Here is a 24,873-nt window from a genome sequence, read left to right as displayed (position 1 = left end):
GCGCCCCGCTCCCTTTCCCTCCCGCGCATGCGCCGTGCCGCGGCGCCGCATCCCCCTCCTCTGGCTCTGTCTGCCCGCGCAGCCGCGGCTGCTCGCTCTCCCCTTCCCCCGAAGCTTCGTGAAGCTTCCGGAAGGCTCCGGCTGACTCTTTCCGCAGAGGGGCCGGTCCTTCCCCCCGCCGCTGCTCGCCAGCGTTCGCGCTCGTCCCCGCTGTCACGGGCGGCTCGCTGGCCGCTCCGCCGCCATGTCGTTGCTGTGCTACAACCGGGGCTGCCGCCAGCGCTTCGATCCCGAAACCAACACGGAGGGTGAGAGCGGCGGAGGGGAAGGGGGAGAGTCCGGTGCCTCTTTCAGTGCTCCATAAACAGCTTTCGGCCTGGGGGTGTGAGGGGCGGCCTCTCAGAGGGGTTACGAGGGCTCTGCAGGGCAGGTATGAGAGGCGAGTTGAGGTACCCGAGCCCGGTGTCCTCCCCGGCCGGTGGAGCTCCGTCGCGGTGCGGCGCTGGGAGCTGTCATTGGGGTCTCTGGGGGATGGACAGCAGCACTAAAGGACGGGGACAGCCCTGTCCTGCGGGCTGTGTGGTGTGTCCGTGTCCCATCCGCCATCCCCGTCTGTCACTGCAGCAGTCTGGCCCTGGCTCACTTCTTCCAGTGGAGCTTCTGGTTTTGTGTGGTGGTCTCAGTGTCTTTAGGGGTGGAGGGGCGGTCCGGTGAGGTAAAGCGGTGCTGCCCGTTGCTCCGGTACAGGCTCCGCGGCCCCAGCACAGCGGATCCTGCCAGGGCACGAAGGTGTCGGTGCGGAAACGCGGAGCTAGCGGTGGGCCTCACTACGGGGTTTTTGTGTAATAACAAAACTCTTCACAGCAGAATGAGGGGAAAGAGCTAATAAGGACCTGCACCGTATGTTACTGTCATCTGTTTTAAAGGTAGAAACTGGATGCCTTGAGGAACAGACGTGTTTCTTTTGAGGGCCTCTGTGGGTGTTGCATACATAGCAGTTATCAGGGCCTGTTGTTTTAATTGTAGTATGTGGGCTAGGAGCTGGTAATTAAATATGTCTTACAATACATGTATGTCTGCTTTGCCAAGTGCTGTGAGTTCTTGTAGTGCTTCCCCTATTTATATTGTGAATCCAGCACCTGGTGAAGCACAGAATGGTTTGGATTGGAATAGACCTTAAAGCTCATCCAGTTCCATCCCCCTGCCACTGCAGGGACACCTTCCACTAGAACAGGTTGCTCCAAGCCCTGTCTACTTGGCCTTGAACACTGCCATGGATTGGGCAGCCACAGCTTCTCTGGGTAACCTGTTCCAGCGCCTCACCACCCTTACAGGGAAGAATTTCTTCCTTATATTTAATAAGGGGATGAGGGGAAGGGAGGCAAAAAAAGATCAAACAATTTTTTTTTCTCCTTTTTATTTGTTCTTCCCATTTGCATGCAGTGACCTTAATGCAGAGCCAGCAGTATAAGCCTGCCTTCCAAAAGCTTGTGCAGAGTTTTCACAGTGCTGTCATTTTAGTTTTCATAATTCCACAGAGGCTGCAGAAGGGGTGATCCGGGTTTTCAGTAGGCTTGCTCTCAAGTGGTTAGTAAAAGCAACTGTTCTGGCTGCATTGCTAGAATGTCCTCATTGCATTAGCCTTATTTGTAGAGAGACCCACAAGATTAGAAGTAGGCTAACGTGTTCTAGCATGTATGTGAGTTCTGGCATAAAGTGTGTTTCTTTTTCTGAGCTAAGTATTGCCAAAGAGAGGGGCAGCAGTTTGAGATAATGTTAGTAACTTGAAAAGCAGGTAGTGGAAAATCACAGTTGTGGAGTGATTCCATTTAGTGATCACTTCTATGACCATCCCCTGCATCCCTTTGCTCCAAAAGACAAAGCAGATAGGGGGTTTTGTGTTAAAAACTCTCACTGGGGCTTCATGACCAGTGTTATTAAAACAATTCTTCACCCTATGTTTGTGACCAAGTTGTAGTAGGCTGATGTTGTTGGCTCTGTGTTAACTGTGTTGCTTGGCTTGGGAGAAACAACTTCTTGAGAAGTTTATTCTGGTGATCAACTGGACACTTACTGGAATTACTGTTTCCTAACCTAACCAGTTCTAACAGTAAATGTAGCTATTCACAGACCACTTCTCAAGAAACAAGTTTAAATTTCCCACAGAAGTTGAGTGATTATAACTTCCAGCATCCCTAAACTTCAGGGTTGATGGGATGTTTTACTGTCATGATGCTTATATTTTGCAAAATAACCTCTATGTTTGTTTTTATTTGGTTTAGAAGTGAAGTCCTGGGTTCTTTTTACAAAACAGCCATATTTTATTTTGTATTCCTGTGAGGTTTACCAACATTAGCTTTGTATTCTGAAGCTAAAGGAATTGGTAGAAGTTCATGGATATCCCAAAATACCCACCTTTTGAGTTAAGGTGGGAACTAATGCCTGTCAGACATGGTAGTACCTGAGGCTTAAGCAGTGAACATAAAATCAAAGAAAATTGTACTTAGCAAGATTTCTTTAAAATGTACATGTTTATGAAATAAAACTACAAAGCTTGGTTGTTTTTTCTATTTAATATCTGTAGGCAGATTACTACTAAAGTTGCTTAACACTTTTAACTTTTGCTTCCTATTATGTGCATTATGTTATTTTTCACTCTTCTGGTTTATGGAGGCTTATAAAAATTGTTACTATTTATGTTGCTTTTAGCTGTTTCTAGCAAGAAAAATTTTGCTTTACTGGCTAAAAGACAACAAGTATTTCCCATCACTTTTAGAGTCAGGTCATTAAAATATGATCTGTCCAGTATATGGCAAAGAGAAATTAGAACAGTTATATTACCTTTGGAAAAAATACATACCTTAAGTGAAAAAAAGAACAGTTGTAATATAAAAAGCTGTAATGTTAACAAACATCTATGAACATAAGCAGTTCCATTAATGGAAGTTATGTTTCAGTGTGGCTTTTCTACAGAACCCATTAATTATTAGTATTGACATGTCTAAATTGTGTATGTGGAAGATTAGCGTTTGGCTTCATGTCCTGAAGTGACCTAGGATACTACAGACACTGAAAAAGAACAAGCTCATTATCGTGGATAAAATGATGGATCTGTGTTGAGAGATGCTTTTAACAGTGCTTCTGGATAGAAACCCTTGCTCAGGTGTAAATGTATTTGGTGTGTAAACCAGTATTTTATGTCTGTCAGGTGGCCACAGGCCTCCTTTTTACTTCTGCTGAATTGCCAGTAAGGACTGATCGTTGATGGGTGCAAGGGATGGTGCACAGAAAGTTTATTTGCTCCATGTGGAAGTAGAAGTTTGTCTTAGATGCCTGGTTTCTGTTTTGTGTTGTATAATGCAGAAGAAAAAAGTCTTGATTATTTGGGTTTAATGCATTCAGAGCCTGTTCTGTGGAGTCTGTCTGTTCCTTAATAATTATGTGCACTTGGGGAAGTGGGACAGCTCATGGCATGTGGGAATTGCAGTGTGACATTTTTGCTGGGTTTGTGATGGGATGAATATTTTTGGTGTACCTGAATATTAATAATCGCCATTTCCTTCTAGAATCATGCATATACCATCCAGGTGTGCCAGTCTTTCATGATGCTCTCAAAGTAAGTATGCAACTATTTGTCTGAATCTTTTTTTTGTCATGTACGTGCAAAACAGTATGCTTGTTTCCTTTTTAATTCCAAGTATTCCAGTGTTTTAGAAACTGATGTTCATGTTTGATGAATGTGAACTGATGTTCATCCTATCATGTTTGAGCAACCCCATGAAGTTAGAAATTCACACTTGTGCAGCCCTGAATAAGACGTTAAAAGCTGTACTCATGATCTAAATGCCATGCAGGTCTGTATGACACACATTTCCTGTTGATTGACATCAGGTGTCTCAATAGTTTAGGTAGATCCTCTGAATAGGTCTTTGGAGGCATTCAGAGGTGTCATACTCTTTCAGTTAATTAGCTTGCTTGGAGTTCAGCTGCTTGTGGTCTTATGTGGCTGGAGCACTAAGCATAGAATTACAGAATGGTTTGTGTTGGAGGGGATCTTTAAAGCTCATCCACTTCCAACCTCCTGCTGTGGGCAGGGACACTTTCCAGTAGACAAGGTTGCCCCAAACCGTGTCCAGCCTGGCCTTGAACACTGCCAGGGATGTGACATCTACAGAGATTCTGGGCAACCTGTAACAGTGTCTCACCATCTCCTGTAAAAAACATTTGTGTTCTCTTAATCAGTCAAGTAAAAATGTTAAGTTGGGACTGATTGCCCATGGCTCTGATGCAGCTGTCCAGGATTCCTGGGCTACATGTTCAGTAGTGAATTAAATGAACTTGTGACTAGTGTCTAGTGCTTAGGCCAACTGCAGAGCCCATGTTCATTACATTATACGGTTTTCCTGCAGCAAGATCTACTGAATGCATCCCAAGTGCCTACATGGAATTATTTAGGTACAACTGCCAAAACAGTGCTATAAATCATTCTAACACTTCAGTTGTGTATGGTGAGAAATCTGGTGCCCAGAAATGGAGCTTGGTGCTGTTTATTAATACAGCTGCAGCCTAACCAACCTATCTCAGGAAACCAAGCTGCTGTTAATCTGAGCTGTGGTGCCAGCAATTTTATTTGGTACTTAGGAGCTGCTTCTACTGGCAGTGCAGCTCATCCCTTTCTTATAATGTGATGTCTTTGGGGCTCATGGAAGCTTGTGCATCTGTGCTGGGAAGCATGTTTCCCATAAGCTCTGCTCTTTCTGCAGTACATAACTCTGGAATAGGCTGCTGTATCCTACTGGCAAAAAGGAAAGGATGCTGTTAGATTGAATACGATGCAGTTGCATAGACTGTGGAGGTTTTTTTGGACAAAACTGTAGTTGTACTCATAAAACAGTACATAAAACTTGTACCTAATTATAATGATGGAAGCTACACAGTTGCCTCAAGAGCGTGTCTTTGCTCCCACTTAAAAATGCCTTTTTAAAACAAATACTACTTTTCTCCATTTCCTTATCCTGTCTCTTGGCCTGATCATAAAATTATAATATTTTGAGTGTCTTCCTGCTACAAGTTGTAGACAGTCTTAAGAAGGCAGGGTGAACCTTTTGTCTCCTCACTTGTGGAAGTAGCTGATATTTTTTGAGGACGTTGTAGAACCACCTACCAAACCCCATTGTGTTACTTAAGCTCTCCAAGCAGTAGTGCATTTATTAATCAAATTGTTGTCTTTAATACGGTTCCTTGAGCTCTAAAGTACGTTACTTGGAGTGGCACGATAATTTTCTCTAAAACTGGATTTCTGTTTTATATTCTTGGTTGGTTTGGTTGGATAGATGGCTATGCAATGCAGATATCCAGCTTTGTGATGAGAAAGTAAGCAGTTGGAAGACTTGACTAGTGTTCAAAGAAGGAAAATAATTCTTACTGTTTTAGGATGGGGGCCTGTATGTTCTGCCACAGGTGAGCCTAATCGTGGGGGTAATTTTTCTTTGTTTCACTTACTTGTTACTTTATGTTGGCACCAAACTTGAGACCAAAATACCGGCTCACATTTACCAAATTTTCTGAGGAAAACTAAAAATGGTAGCTGTAACACATTTCTCTGGCTTTTAAAAATGCAGATGATAACAATATTGTCCAAAGAAAGGAAAATCTTTAATCATGATGTACCACGTCTTGTAAAGCAATACAGTTAGTCTTTTGCTTTTTATAAGCTTTTGCCAAGTAAGGTAGTCATGCTTCTTTTGTTTTCATTCCAAAATGTTTATAGGGTTGGTCATGTTGTAAGAGAAGAACAACAGACTTTTCTGACTTCCTAAGCATTGTGGTATGTACTCCTGATAATTTACCATTTTTATACTTGTCAAATGACATAATATTGATGAGAGGTGGCATAATTTTGTTAAAAATCTGAACTCTTGCATGCACTGTTTTTCTTGGTGATGTTGAAGCTGGGTCTTGTTTACAAGCTTTGATGCTGATAATTGGTTATATTAAAATGTGTTTAGATGCTTGTTAATAATGAAAAAGGTCAGTATTTTTTGCTCCTTTGCTTGATTGTGAAAAACATACATTTTTCTTTAATGCATGTCCAAATTAAGATATTTTCCACTTAAGCTGCTGTATTTCTTCTGTAGCCAATGTTTCAAGTAGGTTAAAGGATGCACTACATGTATATATAAACATATGCTTGCCTCCACAGGGCTGTACAAAGGGTTTCCATAACAGTGAGAAGCCTCCTGAGCCTGTTAAACCAGAAGTCAAAACTACCTCTGAACGAAAGGAACTAGCTGAACTGAAACCCAAATTTCAAGAGCACATAATTCAGGCACCAAAACCATTGGAAACAATTAAAAGGCCAAGGTAGTGCATGTGAAACTAAGTTTTGCCAAAGTTATGGTCAGTTAGCCAAGTTAAAGCTTGTCTGGTTGTTCATATAGTGTGTTACATTTTATATGGTACAAAACCTCCCAAATTACCTCCCAAATCCACTGCTGTTCAGTAGCAGTGATGATGTTGCCCCAAGCTTCAAAACTAAATAATAGAACTCAGGTTTGGACAAGGTAGTACTGGCTCTCTCAGCATGTAGCTTCACAGGAAATAAAAATTGTAGCCAGTAGCTTAAGAATGCCACTAGCAGTTTTGTTCAGTCTTCTAAACAGTCATAAAAATAACTTCAGGCTGCTTGTATTTGGATTCCTTAATCTCCCTGATTTGTTTTTATTGCTCTAGATAACATAGAATTTCCTATTGAATGTCAAGACTGCCTTCTAAATTTCTGTGGTTTTCCATAAGCAATAATTATTGGTGTTTGCAAAGCTAGTTTTTTTTCTTTGTTATTGTAAGGGGGCTTGGAAAGTAAAGAGTCTTACAGCAAGATGAAAATTTCGTACTTTGTTGTGTTTTGTAAATGATTTTGTATGAAGCTCACATAAGTACATGGACATTTTTTAGCCCAGATGAGCCAATGACAAATTTACAGCTGAAAGTGTCAGCTTCCTTGAAGCAAGCACTAGATAAACTGAAGCTGTCATCAGAAAATGAAGAGAAAAAAGGTAAGGATATAGTGAGGTCAAGTTGGTATGTGATGCCGATGGTTACACCAATAAATGCTATTTTTTTTGTTGTTGTTGTTCCCTAAGTGATAATTTTATGTAATTATGTTCTTAATCTGGGAAATACCTTCCAGCCCAAGGGATGATCAAAATTTAAACATGAGCAATGTGGAGACTTGAGTGTTAGGAGCAATATGTTGCCATTAAGATTATTTGAACTGCCTGTTTTGGAAGATTTCTGGGTTAAGTGGACATGATGGCAACATCTGTTTCTGAATACATGACTGAAAACGTTCCTAAGAAATGAACTTTAATCCTATGTTACTGCAAACACTATGTCATATAAAGCCTTTCATAAAGTGGTGAAATTCCTATGAAGGCTAGTTGGTTCTCCCTCACCTGTTTCCCCTTTTTATTTTTGCATAGGTAATACAGGTTTTAGAATGCTTCTAGAATTTCTGTTTCTTTGTACCTTTCTGGCAGACTGCAGTGCCAGGCAGAAAATAGATAAAAAGGGATTTTTTTCCTAGTCTACTCCTTAGCTGGTTTTAATTCTTAACAATGCAAAACATTTAGTAAATTATACAATTCACTTGATATTTTCTATAATATGACTCTTTTTACAGAGGAAGACAGTGATGAAATCAAGATTGGGACGGCATGTAAAAATGCAGGCTGTTCAAAAGTAAGTGGTCCAGTTCCACTCTTAAACCCAGCTGCTACACTATTGAGTATGCAGTTTTGGTTTCCTTTTTTGTGTATGGTTTTTTCCTCTGTGCTACAAATTGATTTGGAAAAGGCACAAAGTCCATCAGGCTTAACAAATGCACATTTGATAACATGCATTAGTATGGACGGATGTGGGCTACTTTGTACTGAGATTGCTCTGAGAGGTTACTTAAAATGCCTCTGAAGCCTGACCTGAACGTCTGATGAGTAAGCTTGCCATTCTCATGATACTGACATTTTTCAGCTTTAAATGTTTAATATGGATGAGAGATACAACACTTGAATTGCTCTTGATATTCTGTAGGTATTCTATGGGGATTCTATAGGTACATAGCAAATAAAAAAGAGACTAGGGACAGCACAGGCTCCCTCTGGAAGCTATCAGGAGAACTGCCTACCCTGGATTTGGAGAAGGCTGAGGTTCTGAATGACTTCTTTGCCTCGGTCTTCACTGGCAAAGGCTGTGACCACACCACTGAAGTCTTGGAAGGCAGACACAGGGACTGTGAAAACCTAGACCTTGGGCCCACTGTACAAGAGGATCTGGTTCAAGACCATCTTAAGAACCTGAACGTGCACAAGTCCATGAGCCCTGATGAAATCCATCCGCGGGTCCTGAAGGAGCTGGTGAAGGAAGTTGCTAAGCCACTGTCCATTATATTTAAAAGATCGTTGCAGTCAGATGAAGTTCCCCACTACTGGAAAAAGGGAAATATAACCCCCATTTTCAAGAAGGGGAAAATGGGTGACCCAGAGAATTACAGAGCAGTCAGTCTCACTTCTGTGCCTTGCAGAATCTTGGAGCAGATTCTCCTGGAAGGCATGCTAGGGCACATGAAAAACAAGAAGGTGCCTGGTGGCAGCCAGCCTGGCTTCACTAAGGGTAAATCCTGCCTGACCAATTTGGTGGCCTTCTATGATGGGGCTACGGAACTGATGGACAGGGGTAGAGCAGTTGATGACATTAACCTAGGCTTGTTCAAAGCGTTCGACACTGTCCCACATGACATCCTTGTCTCTAAATTGGAGAGACCTCAGTTTGACAGGTGGACCGCTCTGTGAATAAAGAACTGGCTGGATGGCTGCATACAAAGAGTTGTAGTAAATGGCTCAGTGTCCAGCTGGAGAGCAGTAACAAGTGGTGTCCCTCGGGGATTGGTGTTGGGACTGGTCTTGTTCATCTTCTTTGTTGGCGACATGGACAGTGGGATTGAGTGTGCCCTCAGCAAGTTTGCTGATGACACCAAGCTGTGTGGTTCTGTTGATACGCTGGAGGGAAAATGCCATTCAGAGGGACCTTGACACACTTGTGAGGTGGGCTGATGCCAGCCTTATGAAGTTTAACCATGCCATGTGCAAGGTCCTACACCTGGGTCGGAGCAATCCCAGGCAGAGCTACAGGTTGGGCAGAGAAGAGATTCAGAGCAGCCCTGCGGAGAAGGACTTGGGAGTGTTGGTTGATGAGAAAATGAACATGAGCCAGCTTCAGTGTGTGCTTACAGCCCAGAAAGCCAACTGTATCCTGGGCTGCATCGAAAGGAGCGTGACCAGCAGGTCAAAGGAGTTGATCCTGCCCCTCTACTCTGCTGTCCTGAGACCTCACTTGGAGTATTGTGTGCAGTTCTGGTGTCCTCAACATAAAAAGGACATGGAACTGTTGGAATAAGTAGAGAGGAAGGTCACAAGGATGATCAGCGGACTGGAGCACCTCCTGTACGAAGACAGGCTGAGAAAGTTGGGGCTGTTCAGCCTGGAGAAGAGAAGGCTGCGTGGAGACCTCATAGCAGCCTTCCAGTATCTGAAGGGGGCCTACAGGGATGCTGGAGAGTGACTCTTTATTAGGGACTGTAGTGATAGGACAAGGGGTAATGGGTTCAAATTTAAACAGGGGAAGTTTAGATTGGATATAAGGGAGACGTTCTTTACTGTTAGTGTGGTGAGGCACTGGAATTGGTTGCCCAGGGAAGTTGTGAATGCTCCATCCCTGGTGGTGTTCAAGGCCAGGCTGGACAGAGCCTTGGGTGACCTGGTTTAATGCTCATGGCAGAGGCATTGGAACTTGTTGATCTTAAGGTCCTTTCCAACCCTAACTATTCTATGATTTTATAACCTCTGTATTGTCAGAAGCATCTGCAGGTCTTACTAATTAATGCCTCCAGCAAGAAGGATCCACAAAGAAAATGTTTTGACAGAAAAATTAGTCCTTATATTAAACAGTCATTTAATCTGATTTTTTTTTTACGCTAATACCCTTGTGTTGTACAGAATGGGACAGTAGAATTTAAATAGGTATTTCATGGGATATGTGACAGATCTTGTTTTTGTACTGTGTGAGGAAAACTCCCAGCAGCCCTTTTTTGTTTTAGGCAGAACTGATCTGATACTCAGTGGCAGAGTTGTGTATTGTTTAATTTGCCTGTGTTTTAAGAATGATAAATTTCTTTTCCTTTTAAATACTTGTTTCCTCTGAATGTTCAAATTATTTTTAAAGATGGGTATCTCCAAGGATCTCATGTGACCTCTAGGCACATAGAAGATGTCACTGAAAAGTATAGCTTGTTAGGAGTGCCAGGGTATCTTCTGGGAATGAAGATTGAATGGTTACTTTGAAAAGCTAGGGCAAGCCATTAGGTCTAGATTATTTATTCAGATGCTTGTAGTGCTTTGTTCAGTGTTTTTGTTGTGAGTTGTGTTTTGTTTTGCCTTTGGTCCATATCCTGTAACATTAATATACTTCAAATGCTTTGTTTTGCTAGACGTACCAAGGACCAGAGAGCGCAGAAGAAGTATGTATATACCATTCTGGTGTACCTATATTTCATGAAGGGTTAGTATTCAATTAACTGTTTTTTTCAATTAGTCTGTTGTTTTGTACTTCCTTTTTTGTAGATATTGCCTTGTTTTCATTTTGTATTTCTTCTTCAGTCAAAAGTGTCAATGCTTGAAGAAGGTATACTAAATTAACAGTAATAATGTATAAAGGAAAGATCCTAAGTATTCACAGTAAATAGTGTCCTAAATATTGTTTTTTAATTACTTTGCACATTTTCCAGGATGAAGTATTGGAGCTGTTGTAAAAGAAAAACATCTGACTTCAATACATTTTTAGCTCAAGAAGGCTGCACAACAGGAACACATGTATGGACTAAAAAGGATGAGGTGAGTAGCATTAGCATTGTCTGTAGCTGGCCATTCTGAAGTTTGAATACTGAAATGTAGTTAGTAGCTTGAATTGTTACTGTAGCTGAGCTATTATGGGTCACTGCCTCTAAAATATGGAGGATGATACGCACAGCATGACAACAGAGAAATGAAGGGTCTCTTTCTGTCTACTTTCAATTCTGTTTACACATCTGAATATTTTTCTGGTCTAGTTAAGTATTTTGATTTGGCTACCAGTTTGGCTACCCTGATTAATCTTTTAAAAATACTCCTGAATGCAATTTCAAGTTTTTTTCTTTCTGTACCTGTGTTGTTACATAGGGTAAGAAAGTAGTTCCATGCAGGCATGACTGGCACCAGACTGGAGGAGAAGTGACTATTTCTGTGTATGCTAAAAACTCTGTTCCCGATCTGAGCTACGTAGAAGCAAATAGCACAATGGTGAGCATTTACCTTAACAAGTAACTCTTTGATTCTTGCAGCAGCTTGAAGTTAGGAAAATCTGGCTTCTACTTTACGTACAAGGCAGAAGGAGCATAAGCATCTTATTTGAGTAACGGCTTTTTCTTGGCATTTGTGTTTGTTCAAGTATCTATAGCTTGGGGTTTTCCCTTCTGTTTGGACATCTGTGCTTTAATAGTTTTTGTTTAAGATACAATGTATTATGTAAAATTCAACTCCGAACTCTTGAATTTGACTTCTACAATTAAAACCCAAGTGTGATGGATTTGCATCACCCTATGTGTAAATAATTATAGATTCATATTTAAATTGTATTTTTCTAATTGTAATTTAATAGTGTTCTTCACGGTATGTAGCTTCTCAGCTGCTCTAATATTAAGCAACTGTTAAAATGCTTCACTGATTTCTTAATCATGCATTTGGAGAAAATTACACAGCTTCTAGGATGTATGTATGGCCACTATTGGCTACGATACTGTATCAGAAACTGTTGGAATGGGTTTTCACTTCTGAGGGGCAGTTTGATCACTTTACTTATTGTAGGGTCTGTTCTAATGTGATATATTTTGCTGAAGCATACTTGATGTGTCAAACGTTTTATTAGCCTGACAAAATTTTTTCTTGTTTTCCTGTTAAGTTAAATATCCATATTGTATTTGAAGGAGATAAGGAATTTCATCGCAGTGTGAAACTGTGGGGAGTAAGTATAATTTTTCTATTAAACCAAAAACACACAGAAAAACCCAGCAAAACACAAGCCTCAGCTTCCTCTTTCAAAACAGCTTGATTTGTCTCATTACTCTGCTTATTGAAAGAATTTCAGTTACTTACATTCATTAATTACATTTAAATCTGAGTATAATGCCCCAGGTGATCAGGTGTGAAAACATAGTTGACAGTGCTTTGAGCATAAGGTGACCCCCTGAGGTTTTCTGTGATCCCAACTTCCATTACAGTGGTAGTGCAGAAAACCCTTGGCACTATATAGCTGTATGCTTATGTATGTGTTAGACCAACGTATATGTTTCATATGCATGGGCATATATATGTTCATATCCTGGGAATAGGAGAGGGGTGTGACTTCTCTAGATAAGAAGAGGGAAGTCTGTCTACCTAAACATTAACTGAAATTTAGCAATTAATTCCCAATAACTTAATTCCTAAGTATCTAGCAGCCTGTTTTCTTAAATTGAAGAGTGAAATATGTCTTCTGTTCTAGGTAATCGACGTAAAGAGAAGTTATGTGAACATGACGGCTACAAAGATCGAGCTCACTATGAGAAAAGCAGAGCCCTTATTATGGGCAAGTCTTGAATTACCAGTATCCAGCACACAACAACAAAAAGAGAGTTCAGATCAATAATGATTCCAAGAGACAAGTTATTTCCCATTATGAAGTGGTGACTTGCTACTGTAATCAAATATTTTAACTTTTATATAGAGGTTTTTTTTTTATACTTGATCATATGTTCCATTATACAAAGACACTTGATGTACAGTAAAAGGGGGTGTAAGCTTGAAGGGTAATAGCTATCTCTGCTCTTGCTCCCATGAGTATATTTATGCTAGTGGAAGTGTCTCCATGGAGATCTAGAGTAAAAAGAGCTGTTGCCTGTTGCTTACAACCCTACCTACCATGTACTGACTGTCCAAATAGATGTGATCTCCATCCACTGTGAGTGCTGGATTTTCAGGTATTCAGTTTAGACTGGATCTGCTGGGTGGCACATGTTAGATTCAGTACTGTTCAATATGAAGCCTACAGTAATACAGATACAAAAATCTGAGTTCATTAAATGATTAGCATGCAGTTCTACATCTAGAATAAAAAGGCATATGAGTATCAAAATCACAGACTTATGTTTCTGTCTTCTGAAACTAAGGTTTGTTTCAGTACCAGCTGGCTGTAGAGGGATGGAATAAACAGTATTTTGCTAAGGATTTCAGTACTTGCTGACTCTTGCAGTCTTTCATGTATAAAGGCAGGAGGTCAGATTGAAATAGAAAACTAAATGGACAGTGAAATGGCTGAATAACTTAGCCTCTTGTCTGCGGAGACTATACAAACAGCAGACTATTGTGAAAGTACCAGGGTGCTGTATATATTTGACAGGGTATATTCTGTCCAGTTCTGCAATACTTGAAATTGAGTTTGTTTTTTTTTCAAGTAGGTGGGTATGTATAGTAGAAGCCAGTACATGCTGTAGGTGTTCCAGGAATTTTTTTCCATGTAGATACGCATAGCTGTTATTTCTGAGGATGGTAATCTAAAAAACTGAATTTATCTACAGGATAAATCTTAGGACAAGCAAAACGCAAGCTTTAAAATGTCTGTCTCAAATCATAATTGCACCTTTGAACTGAAATATATTAAAATACTGTTTCTTATGAGCAACATAAGCAAAATGCTGGAATATGAGTTCTGCATCAGTAATGATTTGTGGCTGAAAACAGGAGTTTTAAAGGTGAGACTTCTATCCAAGCAGCAACACATGCAGTGAACTTGCTTTCTCTTTTGCTTCAAATAGTTTCTTAATTTTTTGTTGCAGCTGAACAAAAACCAGCATTTTGTATATAAAGTCATGCAAAATCATAGAATCAAATCATCATAGAATGGTTTGGGTTAGAATGGACCTCAGAGCTCATCCAGTTTCAACCCCTCTGCCACAGGCAATGACACCTTCCACTAGACCTGGTTGCTGAAAGCTCCACCTAACCTGGTCTTGTGCACTTCCAGGAATGGGGCAGATTAATGCAAATGGAAGCTTATACATCATTATTTATTGTGCCAAAACTTGTATTTGTAAACAAGCTGTCCTGTGGACTTAGAAATGTGCAGATGTTTATCTGCCTACCTTGGTGGACCTGGAATAATTACAAGGGTGTACAGGACATAGTAAAGTCATTCTGAAGTTAAATATGGATTTCTAAGAAGCTTAACTGTTCTCCAACAGGTATAATTTGACAAGAGCTCAGAGCTCTGTCTTTAGCAGTGCTTGAACTCCTGCTTCATGCTTACAGTAGTAAGAAATACATTACCAAAGAAACCATCCCCAAGCACCAAGAAAGTGAGGCTACTGCTGTGTATATGGAATTTGCATTGGCGCTTCTTTACCTTCATTTCAAGATCCTGTTTCCTCACAGTCTTGGACAGACTGGGGTTACTTACTTCCTTGGGCCTCTGTTGAAAGTTCTAGCTCTAAGTTCTGCTTAAAAGATTCTATTAACCTCTAATAATGCATTCTCTTTTTACCTCTTCCCCATCACCCCCTATACAAATTTGGCAGTATCAAATCAATGCTGTGAAGTGATGGAGTGCAAGCTCACAAAAAAACTGTATGCCTGCAAAAGGTCCTTTAAAAACTGAACAGTTGTTCCCTGATGTGTTCTGAACTGACAAGCAGAGCTTACATTGGTGTGATGCTGAGAATAGTCACTTGAGTGCTATTCAATGAAATGTTCTAGATAGCTGTAGCTACTAGCATGCCATCTGTGGTTTTGTATGCAGAATTCTGAACTTGGACAGCAAAATGAGCAGTGTTCAAATGCCAGGATAAAGATCTTAAGCAAGTTCAAATGTGTGTCTAGCCATATGGATATATAAATACCCTATATAAATGTTTTCTACATTTTTAACATATTTTCAGTTTATTTGCATCCACACATGCAGTAGGTTTACACTATGTAAAATACATTTTGAAGAGCTACAATGGAAATGTGATTTTTGGGAAAAATGGTATTTGTAGCAAGTTTTATTCTCCCTTAGTATACCAAATGCTAAACAGAGAGCAGTGTGGATGAATAGCCCTCTACCGAGACGTTAGGATCTCCTAACAGTTTGATAATGCTCTTTCAAACTGCTAGTAGCTGAGTCAGCTTGGCCACAAGTAGAAGAATGCTCCTTTAATCATTGTCTTTGCTTTTGCTTTTTATTTATCCCTCCTACTCTTAAATAAATCCCCTCTTAAATTCCACCTGTTAAATTCCTTCCTGAGGCAGGAAAGTACAGGTTTTACAAGTAACAGTCTAGTTTTCAGTGGCCTGTGATGTTTTCCAAAATAAAAGGATAAACTTTCAGATGGTTGAGACTGCCACAAGTCTTTTGTTTAGCTGCATTCTTTGCAGCTTCTAACTGTGTCTTCATTATCAAGCTGCAAAAGCTGCGTCGGTTACCCAGGTTGAGTGCTCAGAACAGGTTTCAACATACAGTATTTGATCCCAGTATTTCATATAATGGCATTTCAACCAGAGTAGGACTGGCTTGACACTTCAATGGAATATTGCTTTGGCTGTAGCTTTTAGTAGTAAATGTGGAGAGAAGGTGAAACCAAAATAATCATAGGACTGTCCCAGAAGCAAGGCTTGAAAACTGATTCTTGATCATACAGGCTTTCACCTGTCTAATAATAGTGAAATTGCAAACAGATATGTACTGGAATACCTGCTGTTAAATGTACCCCTTTATTCAAGTTTTCAGAAGTTGTGCTGTATTTACCAAGTTGGTTAACTTCATGTGGTATAGTATACTTTTATAATGAATGAGTCTTTAAGGGGTGTGGTGTGTTTCAGTGTGGGTTTACATGTTACACATGTAGACAGTGTGAATCTCAGACCTGACGGTTCAGATGGCAGGTAAAACCTTTCCTCCACACTCCCTTTTCAACAAGAAAAATTGCATGAGTATGCAAGTTTGTGACAGAAACTGTAATCTTTTCCCTCATGTATAAGCCCATGTTCCTACCTAGTGTTACATCTGATACCTGAAATGTTTCTTGGAGGAGTTGGAATTTAATGTTAATACACTGTTAAGCACTTCGCTGTCCAGCTACTCTGACTTACATTTTACATGGCACTGATGTAACTTGACAAATCTTCCATGGGATGGTCCTCTGGAACATGTACATTATCAAGTCACCATTTCAGTAGTTTAGGGGTTAGTTTTACTAAGAATTTTGCCTTGAACAAAAGACTTACTCTACATAATGATGCATTTTTTGCTTGCACTCTTTACACATGGCATGACTATTGGCTAAATACTGTACCTGTTAATCATTGGTCTTGCCCAATTGCTAATAAATATATTTTCATCTCCGTTCAGGAGCAAAATCCTTTTTTGAGCAACGAATTATTTTGTGTCTGGAACACTGTTTTAAGGTGGTAATAATATTGCCATTACAAGAGTCTTGAATTACAGATGGAGGGGGGGAGATGTCTTTTTGCATGGTTGTTTGATTCTGCACATTCATAAAACTTACTGCAGGAATTAATCTCATGTCTTCATGCTCTAGTTTTGTTTTCTAATGTATTCAATAAATCCTTATTGCATACTGGTTGCACCGGGGGGGGGGGGGGGGGGGGGGGGGGGGGTTGACTTCTTTTGTTATGGGAGAGAGCTTCCCTTTGGGTTTACCAGCATCCTTGGTGAAGTGAAATGGAAGTGGGTATTTTCAACAGGTCAGCTTTGTCTTAGGAGGCTGTGGTCCAGGGCTTCTCCACACCTTAGTTGTTTTTTTTTGCTGCTTCCTCACACCACAGCCCAGTCTAGATACTTACATACAGCAATTTGAGTATGTGGCTGCTCAGAGGGAACCTGTCTCATCCCCAGGAATTGGTCTGTCCAAGAATTTTTAGCCTTTCACACTTAGTAGAACTGGAATAATACCAGATACAATGTTTGGACTGCTTCTAAAATTGCTGGATGGTACTATGGTACTGCTGCCTGTTTTGTATTTTCTTGGGAAAAGGAAGATCCCCGTCAAACCTCTGGCTTTCTCTGAGAGAAAAAAGGATTTGCATTTTGGTGCTTGACATCCATAGAATAATTTAATAATAGACATGGCTTGGGTTGGAAGGGCCCCTAAAAGCTCGCCCAGTTCCAGCCACCTGCCATGGGCAGGGACACCTTCCACTAGAGCAGGTTGCTCCAAGCCCCTGTGTCTACCCTGGCCTTGAACACTGCCAAGGATGGGCAGCCACAGCTTCTCTGGGCACCCTGTTGCCAACGCCCCAGCACCCTCACAGGGAAGAGTTCTTTGTGGTACTAAAAATGTGTTTTCTCAAAGTTCGGGTAGGTGTTTTAACGAAGCATAACCAAGGATTACTTGTTGTGAATGTACAGATTAATCCATTTACAGCGCTAAATCCTTTTAAACTAGCAAATTCAGTTTCTCTGAGTTTTGCAGAAGGAAGGGTCGTCTGCAGAAGAAGGTTGTGTAGGTAGGACATTGGCAGTAAGGAGGATGGGTGGCCTTAAGAGTATGGTCCTTAAGAGTTTGTACTTCAGGCACACACATCTAAACCCATGCTCATAAAGTCAATGTTTTCCTGCCCAACTTCTGAACTTTTGTTTTCCTGACACAATGTGGTATAAACAGGAACGAACTACTCTACATGGACCAGTGTCTGGTAACGTATTTGTAGTCCTGTCAGCCCAGAAGGAAAGGGGCTGCAGAGCAGATACCCATAACCTGGAGGTACATGAAATGCACCAATGTGTTTACATTGAGGGGTCTGTATGGTGACTGATCCTGGCTGTCCAGAAAGCATGCTGGTGTTCCTGCCGCTGGTCTGTCCCCTGTGTGGTTAGGAAGCATCCTCTTGAATACCATATGGGTTTTACCTTCAGGAAACAAGTGTTTGAAAAAAGGAAATCCCTTGTTAAACATTAATAAAAGCCTGCACTGGAACAGAAGTCATTCAGAGCTAGCTGGAGGCAGAGCTTCTTACAGCCAGCAAGGAAACCGGTCCAGAAACCTTGTTCTCTAAAATGTGTTTTAAATTCGTGATAAATACTTATGCTGGAGATACTGCTGCTGTATTCAGTGCTCGGAAGAAAACCTCATGTGCTTCTGGCTTAATGCACTTAACCTAATTCGTTCTGCCTTAATTGAAATCAAACTCATATACATGAGGCAGAGTTTATGTCTGTACACTTCTAAACCCTAAGGGACTTCATTGTTTTTAAGGGAACACTTTGCAATCAAGCTCTATGGTTGTGTACATAAACATTAACCCATACTTAAATGTTCTGCCTTCATCTGTGAAAGCAGTTAACATCTGGAGGGTCTGCTCCTGAAGAAAACCTACAGCTATAGCATCCAGTTTGCAATTACTCTTCCATTGTAGCTCTGCAAATTGGAAGCCTGGCGGCACTTCTGTTACAGTAAGTTTTTTACTTGCATGGATTTATAACTCAGCTGGGATCCTTATGCTTTCCAAGTGCATAAAGAACAGCAGCAAAGAAGATAAAGGTGGTAAAATGAGTGGAGGATATGAAAATGTAGTTGCAAATACATTTTTAAGATAAGGGTTTTCCTGTGTATATAGAAACAATGAATAGTTAATAGAAAACCTGCTAAGAGTGAAGGTTGACACAAAGCAACAGCTCTAACAGTGTCCATGAGCCAAAGTACGAAAGCTTCACAGTCATTGATCATTTTCTCCCTTAGCTGTATGAAGGTTCACCTTGTTGCTGTGGGAACACAGACACTGTTCAGCATTTCTGTTGTTACTTCTCCTTGACAGTATTTCACTTTAGAGCACAGACAAGTTTACTACATTTATTCTTGAACAATTATGTTGATGCATGTTCCCTGAAGACTGCAGCATGTTTGGGACTGGTACACTGAAAACGTGGCCAGAAACCTCAGTCATGGAATCACAGAATGGTTTGGGTTGGAAGGACCTTAAAGCTCATCCAGTTCCAACCCCCTACCACACTTTCCACTAGAGCAGGTTGCTCCAAGCCCGTGTCCAACCTGGCCTTGAGCACTGCCAGGGATGGGGCAGCCACAGCTCCTCTGTGCACCCTGTGCCAGTGCCTCAGCACCCTCACAGGGAAGAACTTCTTCCCAATATCTAATCTAAATCTTCCTTCTTCCAGCTTAAAGCCATTCTCCCTTGTCCTGTGCCTACATGCCCTCGTGAAAGCCCCTTTTAACAGCTTTCTTGTCAGCTCTTTAATACACAGGAAACTGCTCAAAGGTCTCCCCAGCATCTTCTCCAGGCTGAACAAGCCCGACTCTCAGCCCATCTTCATAGGAGAGGTGCTCCAGCCCCTTAAAAGCTAACGAGTTTTTGCATTTCAGAGTTTTATCATATAATGCACATGTTTAATCTTAAACAGTCCCATAGAGGTTCTTAAGTAAACATAACTTGTCAAGGGTATAACTGCAATCTGCAGTGTTGAATACTGCCATGTCCCCCACACACTGTAAGTATTCTTCATTGAAATTACAAGTGCATTTGTCTGCAGAATGAGCAGTGGACCTTGAAAGAGCTGACAGATTTTGCCAGATCATCTCCATATTCCAGTGGTTACATCTGAGTACAAACCACAGTGTAATACTGCCTGCAAGGCAAATGCTGAGTTCTGCAGTTACATGCTGAACCCTGCATCAGTATGTAGTCCTCAGGCACATTATCATCTATCAGACTGCAGGTGACAAGAATGATTGATATTTGCAAAACCAAAGTCCAACAAGGCTGAATTATGTGATATGGGACGGCTTGAAAATGAAAGAAAAGCCAGATCTGTTTCATCAGTCTCTGGTTTGCCAGGACTGCATACTAAGTCCTACATGATGCATACTAAGTGTGTATACAACTATATGTAAGTAGCTGTCCATAACCATTAAGGGTATCCTGAGCACCAATCTCTGCTGCCAGCTCAATAAATGCAGCATTGCCACAGCTTGTAGCAGGGCAACAGCTTTGCTCCAGCCCTGCAGGGTCTCAGGATGTGCCAGGCTGGTGTTGTCTGAACTTCTTTGCCTGCCTGGAGCTTTGTTTTAGCTTGTTTGGCTGTTGCAAGTTCTCTCATGACCAGATGGCCGTTGCCTCACTTGTTCTCCATTTGTTTCTGTATAGCTTTATAGAATAATATAACAACAGTTTTCTTCTTTTTCTGTAACAAATAGAGGACTAAACATTATTTGATCACACAGGTAAGACTTCAAGTATACCAACAATGAACTCATCTTTGCTTACCAAGTGTGTTTATTTCTGCCTGCAATAAGGCAGGTGGGATGTTTTGTGCTTTACTCTCTGCTGTGGCAATGGTCAACACTAAGCAAGCACCCACAGTTCTGCAGGGCAAGGTCCCAGGATAGTAGGTCTTGTCCTGTGGGATGAAGATGAGGTTCAGTGAAGGCAGAAGGTACCAGAGCAGGTTCAGGTGGAAAGAGTAAGGAAACATGGATGAGTGATCTCAGACGGAGCTGAATGTTTCAGTGCTCAGTGTTTGCAGCAATCTGTGCTTTCCCAGCTATGGTATCCTGCTGCCTATGGGTTAAGTAAGGGTGTGTTGTCACAACAGTCGCTGTGTCCAGCAACTGGCTTGGGTTTCCTTCCAAAAATAGAGCCAAAGTTGGATGTAGTGTGGATGGCAGCATCAGGAATGCATCAGCAGTTACTGTCGGCAAGATAGCAAAGCACATCTGGGGAAGGTGCCATGTAAACACAGCAAGTTCTATTCTTATCTGACTGATACCCTCCTGTGACATGTTTTTCCCATCATCATCTCTCCTTTCACTTCATGGAAGGTTGTAATGTGTTTGCAGCTTTCTTGAACCAGGTCCAGCCCCTATGCATGAAGTGCCTAACAAACCAGTCCTGCTCCTTCTCCTCCCTTCTTCGAGCTCCCCAAGCTCATCCAGAAGATGGATGTGTCTCATGAGTTGGGTTGCAGAATAGCTCATAGATTTTCTTGGCTGATGAAGATGCTTAATGGTTGCAGGATCCATCAGACAAAAACTGTTGACACTGATTGAAGCTGCCTTGACTTCACAGATGATGACTGGCACAAGCAAGTACAGAAGCAAGCCATGGGACAGACAGTTCCCAAACCACTGGGGCTTTCTAAGTTCTCTGCTGACACTGAATAAGAGAATTAACAATTGAGAAGTAACTGCAGGATTTGGACTGAGAGCTCAACTGACACACATAGACCTGCAGTTGAACTACACGGTAAAGCAGTAGCCACTATTGCTTTACCAGAGCTACTTTTAGTCTCAGTGGTGTAATGGAAAAGTCTTTTTGCCTTAGAAAAGGCTGCTCACTAAATTCAGCTCCTGCTGGTTTCTCTAGGGACAGTTTCTGTGTAGCAGGTGTTGCTCAGTGAGGAACAGAAGAGCGCTTTTGCTTCAGCTGAGAAGAGAACAGCAGAGCAGAAAGCAAGATTTCTGTATTTCATATAATTAGTGTTGTATTCTCTGCTTTGCCATAGGGAAGTCCATGATGTTCACCATCATTCAGCTCTCTTAATGGCACTAGTAACTGTATGCTAAAATGCCGTGAAGAATTTAGAGTAAGGAAGAGAAAGAACAGGCTGTGAGGAGTATATGCTATTCCTACCAGCTGCAGAAGGGAGATCCCCAGCTGCTTTTGATGCTGTGTGTCCTGTAGATTCCAGCTCTGCCTCCATGAGAGTCTCTACAGCATTGCCTGGGAGGTGCAGAAAGTCCTCACTGACTTTTAGTGTCTTCCAGAATCTCATCCTCCTGCTATTTTCCTTAGGAGTTATTTGGGGTCACTGCAGTAGGTCTTTCTGTACACACACAAAATGGCACCTCTTACCTTCTGAATGACACCACTGGAGGACAAACTACTTCTGCTTTCAAGCTGTTTTGTTGTTTGATTTGTTTCATTAAATAAGATGCATTTAATAATTATTTTGGTTTGAAGAGGAGAACCTTTTGAGGGTATATTTATTTATTTTCCTGGGTTTCAAGGCAGTGCATGTGAATAGAGGACCAGCACTTAGGAGGGTGTTTATTCAGTGGATGCACCACAATGAGTGCAAAGTATTGTCTTTGCCAATAATCTCTCCATGAGAAGTGCTTACAGCAAGGAATGAAGCAGGTATGTTTTAATCCCTTCATGCCTCCATATACTTTAATTTCCAAGTGCTTTAAAGTCTTCTGAATGAAAATTTGCCATCATCAGGTATGAGCACTCCTTGCATGCATCAGATCCTTTTTTAACCTGCTGCACCTTTCACAATCTCCTGCAGCAATGAGCTTCACCATATAATGACATGTAGAGTAATCCCTTTGTTTTAAACCTGCCTGCATGGCCAGGAACAGCAATAGCTCCTCCATTTGGTTTGGGGTCAGGGGTTGCTGATAACCAGGTTGTCAGCTCCTCTTCCGTTGCAAAATACTATGTAGCCCATAGAATTCACATTCTCTTAGCCCCTATGAGCATGTAGAGATTATTTTATAGGTTAGCTATAGAAGAAGGACAGAACAATAGAAATTGGATCCTGTGGAAAAGTCATCATATAGCACCAGTGCTGACTGTGATCTATCTGCTTAATGGGCTGATTGATTTTAGGACCTTTCTCTTGCAATGTCTTTTCTCTAACAGATACACTGAGTTACACACTGTGTTTTACCACTGTTATAAAAGAATGCAGGTTTAGATCAGCAGAAACTAGACTCAACAATTTGCTTTGGCTAAACCATAGCACCAGACAAATTCTAATGCCCTGGTCTCACACCTGAACTGTGTAATTACTGAGGAGATTTATGAAGCTTCTTCAGCTGCTTACTCGTACTTCAGTCATCAGGGATACAGGGATAACGAAGTTTTAATTTTATCACTACTCAAAGGCAGGTCCCCTTGATGCATGAGTCAGCTTTGAGGAGGGCTGCTAAATTACAGGGTGATGAGAAGCTCTGGCATCACTTAATCCCAAACATTTAATCTTCAAAGGTTTTGATTTAGAGTTTTTATTAAGCTTAAGATCTGCAGAGCAATTTTGAGGTGGTTCTATTTTGATTGATTGATTCATTCTTTCACTGATTGATTGAAAACCACAGCAGAATTACTATTCTAAATTACTGCTAATTTTGTGCAAATAAATGAGTGTTGTAACTGGATTGTATTAATCACTTAGTGTAGAATGGAACGTGTAGGTTATTCCCACTTTCCAGCCATCACTACATTGACCAAGTGTTTTGGCTTCCTTTCCAAAGGCAAACCAAAGGTATTTCAACCATATATATACAATCCAAAATAACCTCCTGGCACTGTTCCTTTGAAACTGATTTTCTAAAGAGACAATCAGCAAATATCCAAGTGATGTTTGACTTTATTCAGTTTAATTTTGCCAAAGAGTCTTCCACCTCCAGCCTGGCCTTGGACATGCCCAATCCCTGGAATTGTTTCAAGACCAGGTTGCACGAGGCTTGGAGCAACCTGCTCTAGTGGAAGGTTGTCCCTGCCCATGGCAGGGGGCTGGAACTGGATGGTCTTAAGGTCCTTCCCAAGTCAAACCATTCTATGATTCTAGGAAGGGTCTCTTTCTCGTTGCTCTACGATTCACAGATTCCTTCAGCCAGGCTGAGTGAACTGTGCAGATGGAATTGGGGAAGGACAGAGCATAAGGAGAGCCTGAAAAAATCCCCACACTCTTTGAAATCATGATCTACACAAATAAAGCAGCCTTTGGGCTGTGGGATGGCATCAGTTGCCTGGTTGCCAACCTACAGAAAAAGAGATACTGTTGGTTGAAGCAGGGGAGGCAATCTCAGCTCTGAGTAACCGATCCTTTCCATACCAAGAATATGGAACTTTATGGAATTCAATTAGTATAAAACATTTATAAGTGGTTTGGCTTTCCTATTCATAAGGGTTTGGATTATCACTTTCCCCCAGTAGAACTTTATAAACAGGAATGGAAATAGATTTAAGCTATTTTCTATACTTCCCAGGGCCTATTGGGTCATGATGGATCCTACATTCATACAGAGCTATCAATTAGGTTGAGAAAAGGATCAAAGCAATCACTGCCAGCTGTGCATTCAGCCTGATGTGAGCTGTAATTTATTCTTACATCTTTGAGCTGCACCTGGAAACAAGAAGAGAGAATATGCTCTTTTGCACAGCACAGAACTTCAAAGGTTAGCTACCACTGAAACGGTATGTTTACTGGTGAAATATTTATCAACTGGTTTATGTTATTAAAGAGATTTCTGTAAATTAAGCAGGAATCACTCTTCAACAGATACTTCCTTTTTATACCGAAATCCCTTTTTTGCTTTGCTGTCTGATGATCCAATGGCAGCAACCACCAGCAGATCCAAAGCTAGCTGGTGTTCATAAGGAAGAGGAACTAGTGGCTTTTTTCCACCATGGAGATATCCCAACCCTTCCTTGGAGGCACGTTCAGTTACTGCCCATTGCAGTTAACATGAAGCTACAATGGAGCAGAAAAAAATGGGTGATTTAGAAGGGAAGGAGAAACAGTGCAGTTATGTACCAGTCACTGTTCACAAGGGATCACATCCTTCAGCAACACCTTAAGCTACAGATGTGGAGATGAGCAACTTAATAACAGCGAATGGCCTCATCATGTAGAAGTCAAGAAAACAACAGCCATAAAGAAGAAATTCTTTACATTGAGGGTGGTAAACACTGGCACAGGTGGCACAGATACAGCATCCCTGAAGGCATTCAAGGC

General features: G+C 41.2%; 1 protein-coding gene across 1 annotated transcript; it reads left to right on the top strand.

Moving 5' to 3' along the window:
• Nucleotides 1-78: 78 nt before the first annotated feature.
• Nucleotides 79-13,572, top strand: CHORDC1 (cysteine and histidine rich domain containing 1). Its single transcript, XM_034074550.1, has 11 exons — nt 79-308; nt 3,567-3,616; nt 5,771-5,827; nt 6,203-6,363; nt 6,955-7,055; nt 7,682-7,740; nt 10,541-10,611; nt 10,838-10,943; nt 11,268-11,387; nt 12,046-12,108; nt 12,628-13,572. Exons 1-11 carry the CDS (start codon nt 245-247, stop codon nt 12,769-12,771), a joined length of 996 nt encoding a protein of 331 aa, XP_033930441.1. The 5' UTR covers nt 79-244; the 3' UTR covers nt 12,772-13,572.
• Nucleotides 13,573-24,873: the final 11,301 nt, after the last annotated feature.

The sequence above is a fragment of the Melopsittacus undulatus genome, chromosome 2 (assembly GCF_012275295.1).
Source record: "Melopsittacus undulatus isolate bMelUnd1 chromosome 2, bMelUnd1.mat.Z, whole genome shotgun sequence".
Taxonomy (NCBI): domain Eukaryota; kingdom Metazoa; phylum Chordata; class Aves; order Psittaciformes; family Psittaculidae; genus Melopsittacus; species Melopsittacus undulatus.
The sequence above is the reverse complement of the archived record's forward strand: the minus strand, read 5'-3'. Positions and strand labels throughout refer to the sequence as shown.

What these genes read in the sequence shown, in the direction of transcription:
- CHORDC1 (XM_034074550.1), top strand. Translation starts at nt 245, where the DNA reads ATGTCGTTGCTGTGCTACAACCGGGGCTGCCGCCAGCGCTTCGATCCC. An exon ending in TCCCGAAACCAACACGGAGG is followed by an intron (nt 309 to 3,566) that starts GTGAGAGCGGCG and finishes ATTTCCTTCTAG; the next exon opens with AATCATGCATATACCATCCA. An exon ending in TATGGACTAAAAAGGATGAG is followed by an intron (nt 10,944 to 11,267) that starts GTGAGTAGCATT and finishes GTTGTTACATAG; the next exon opens with GGTAAGAAAGTAGTTCCATG.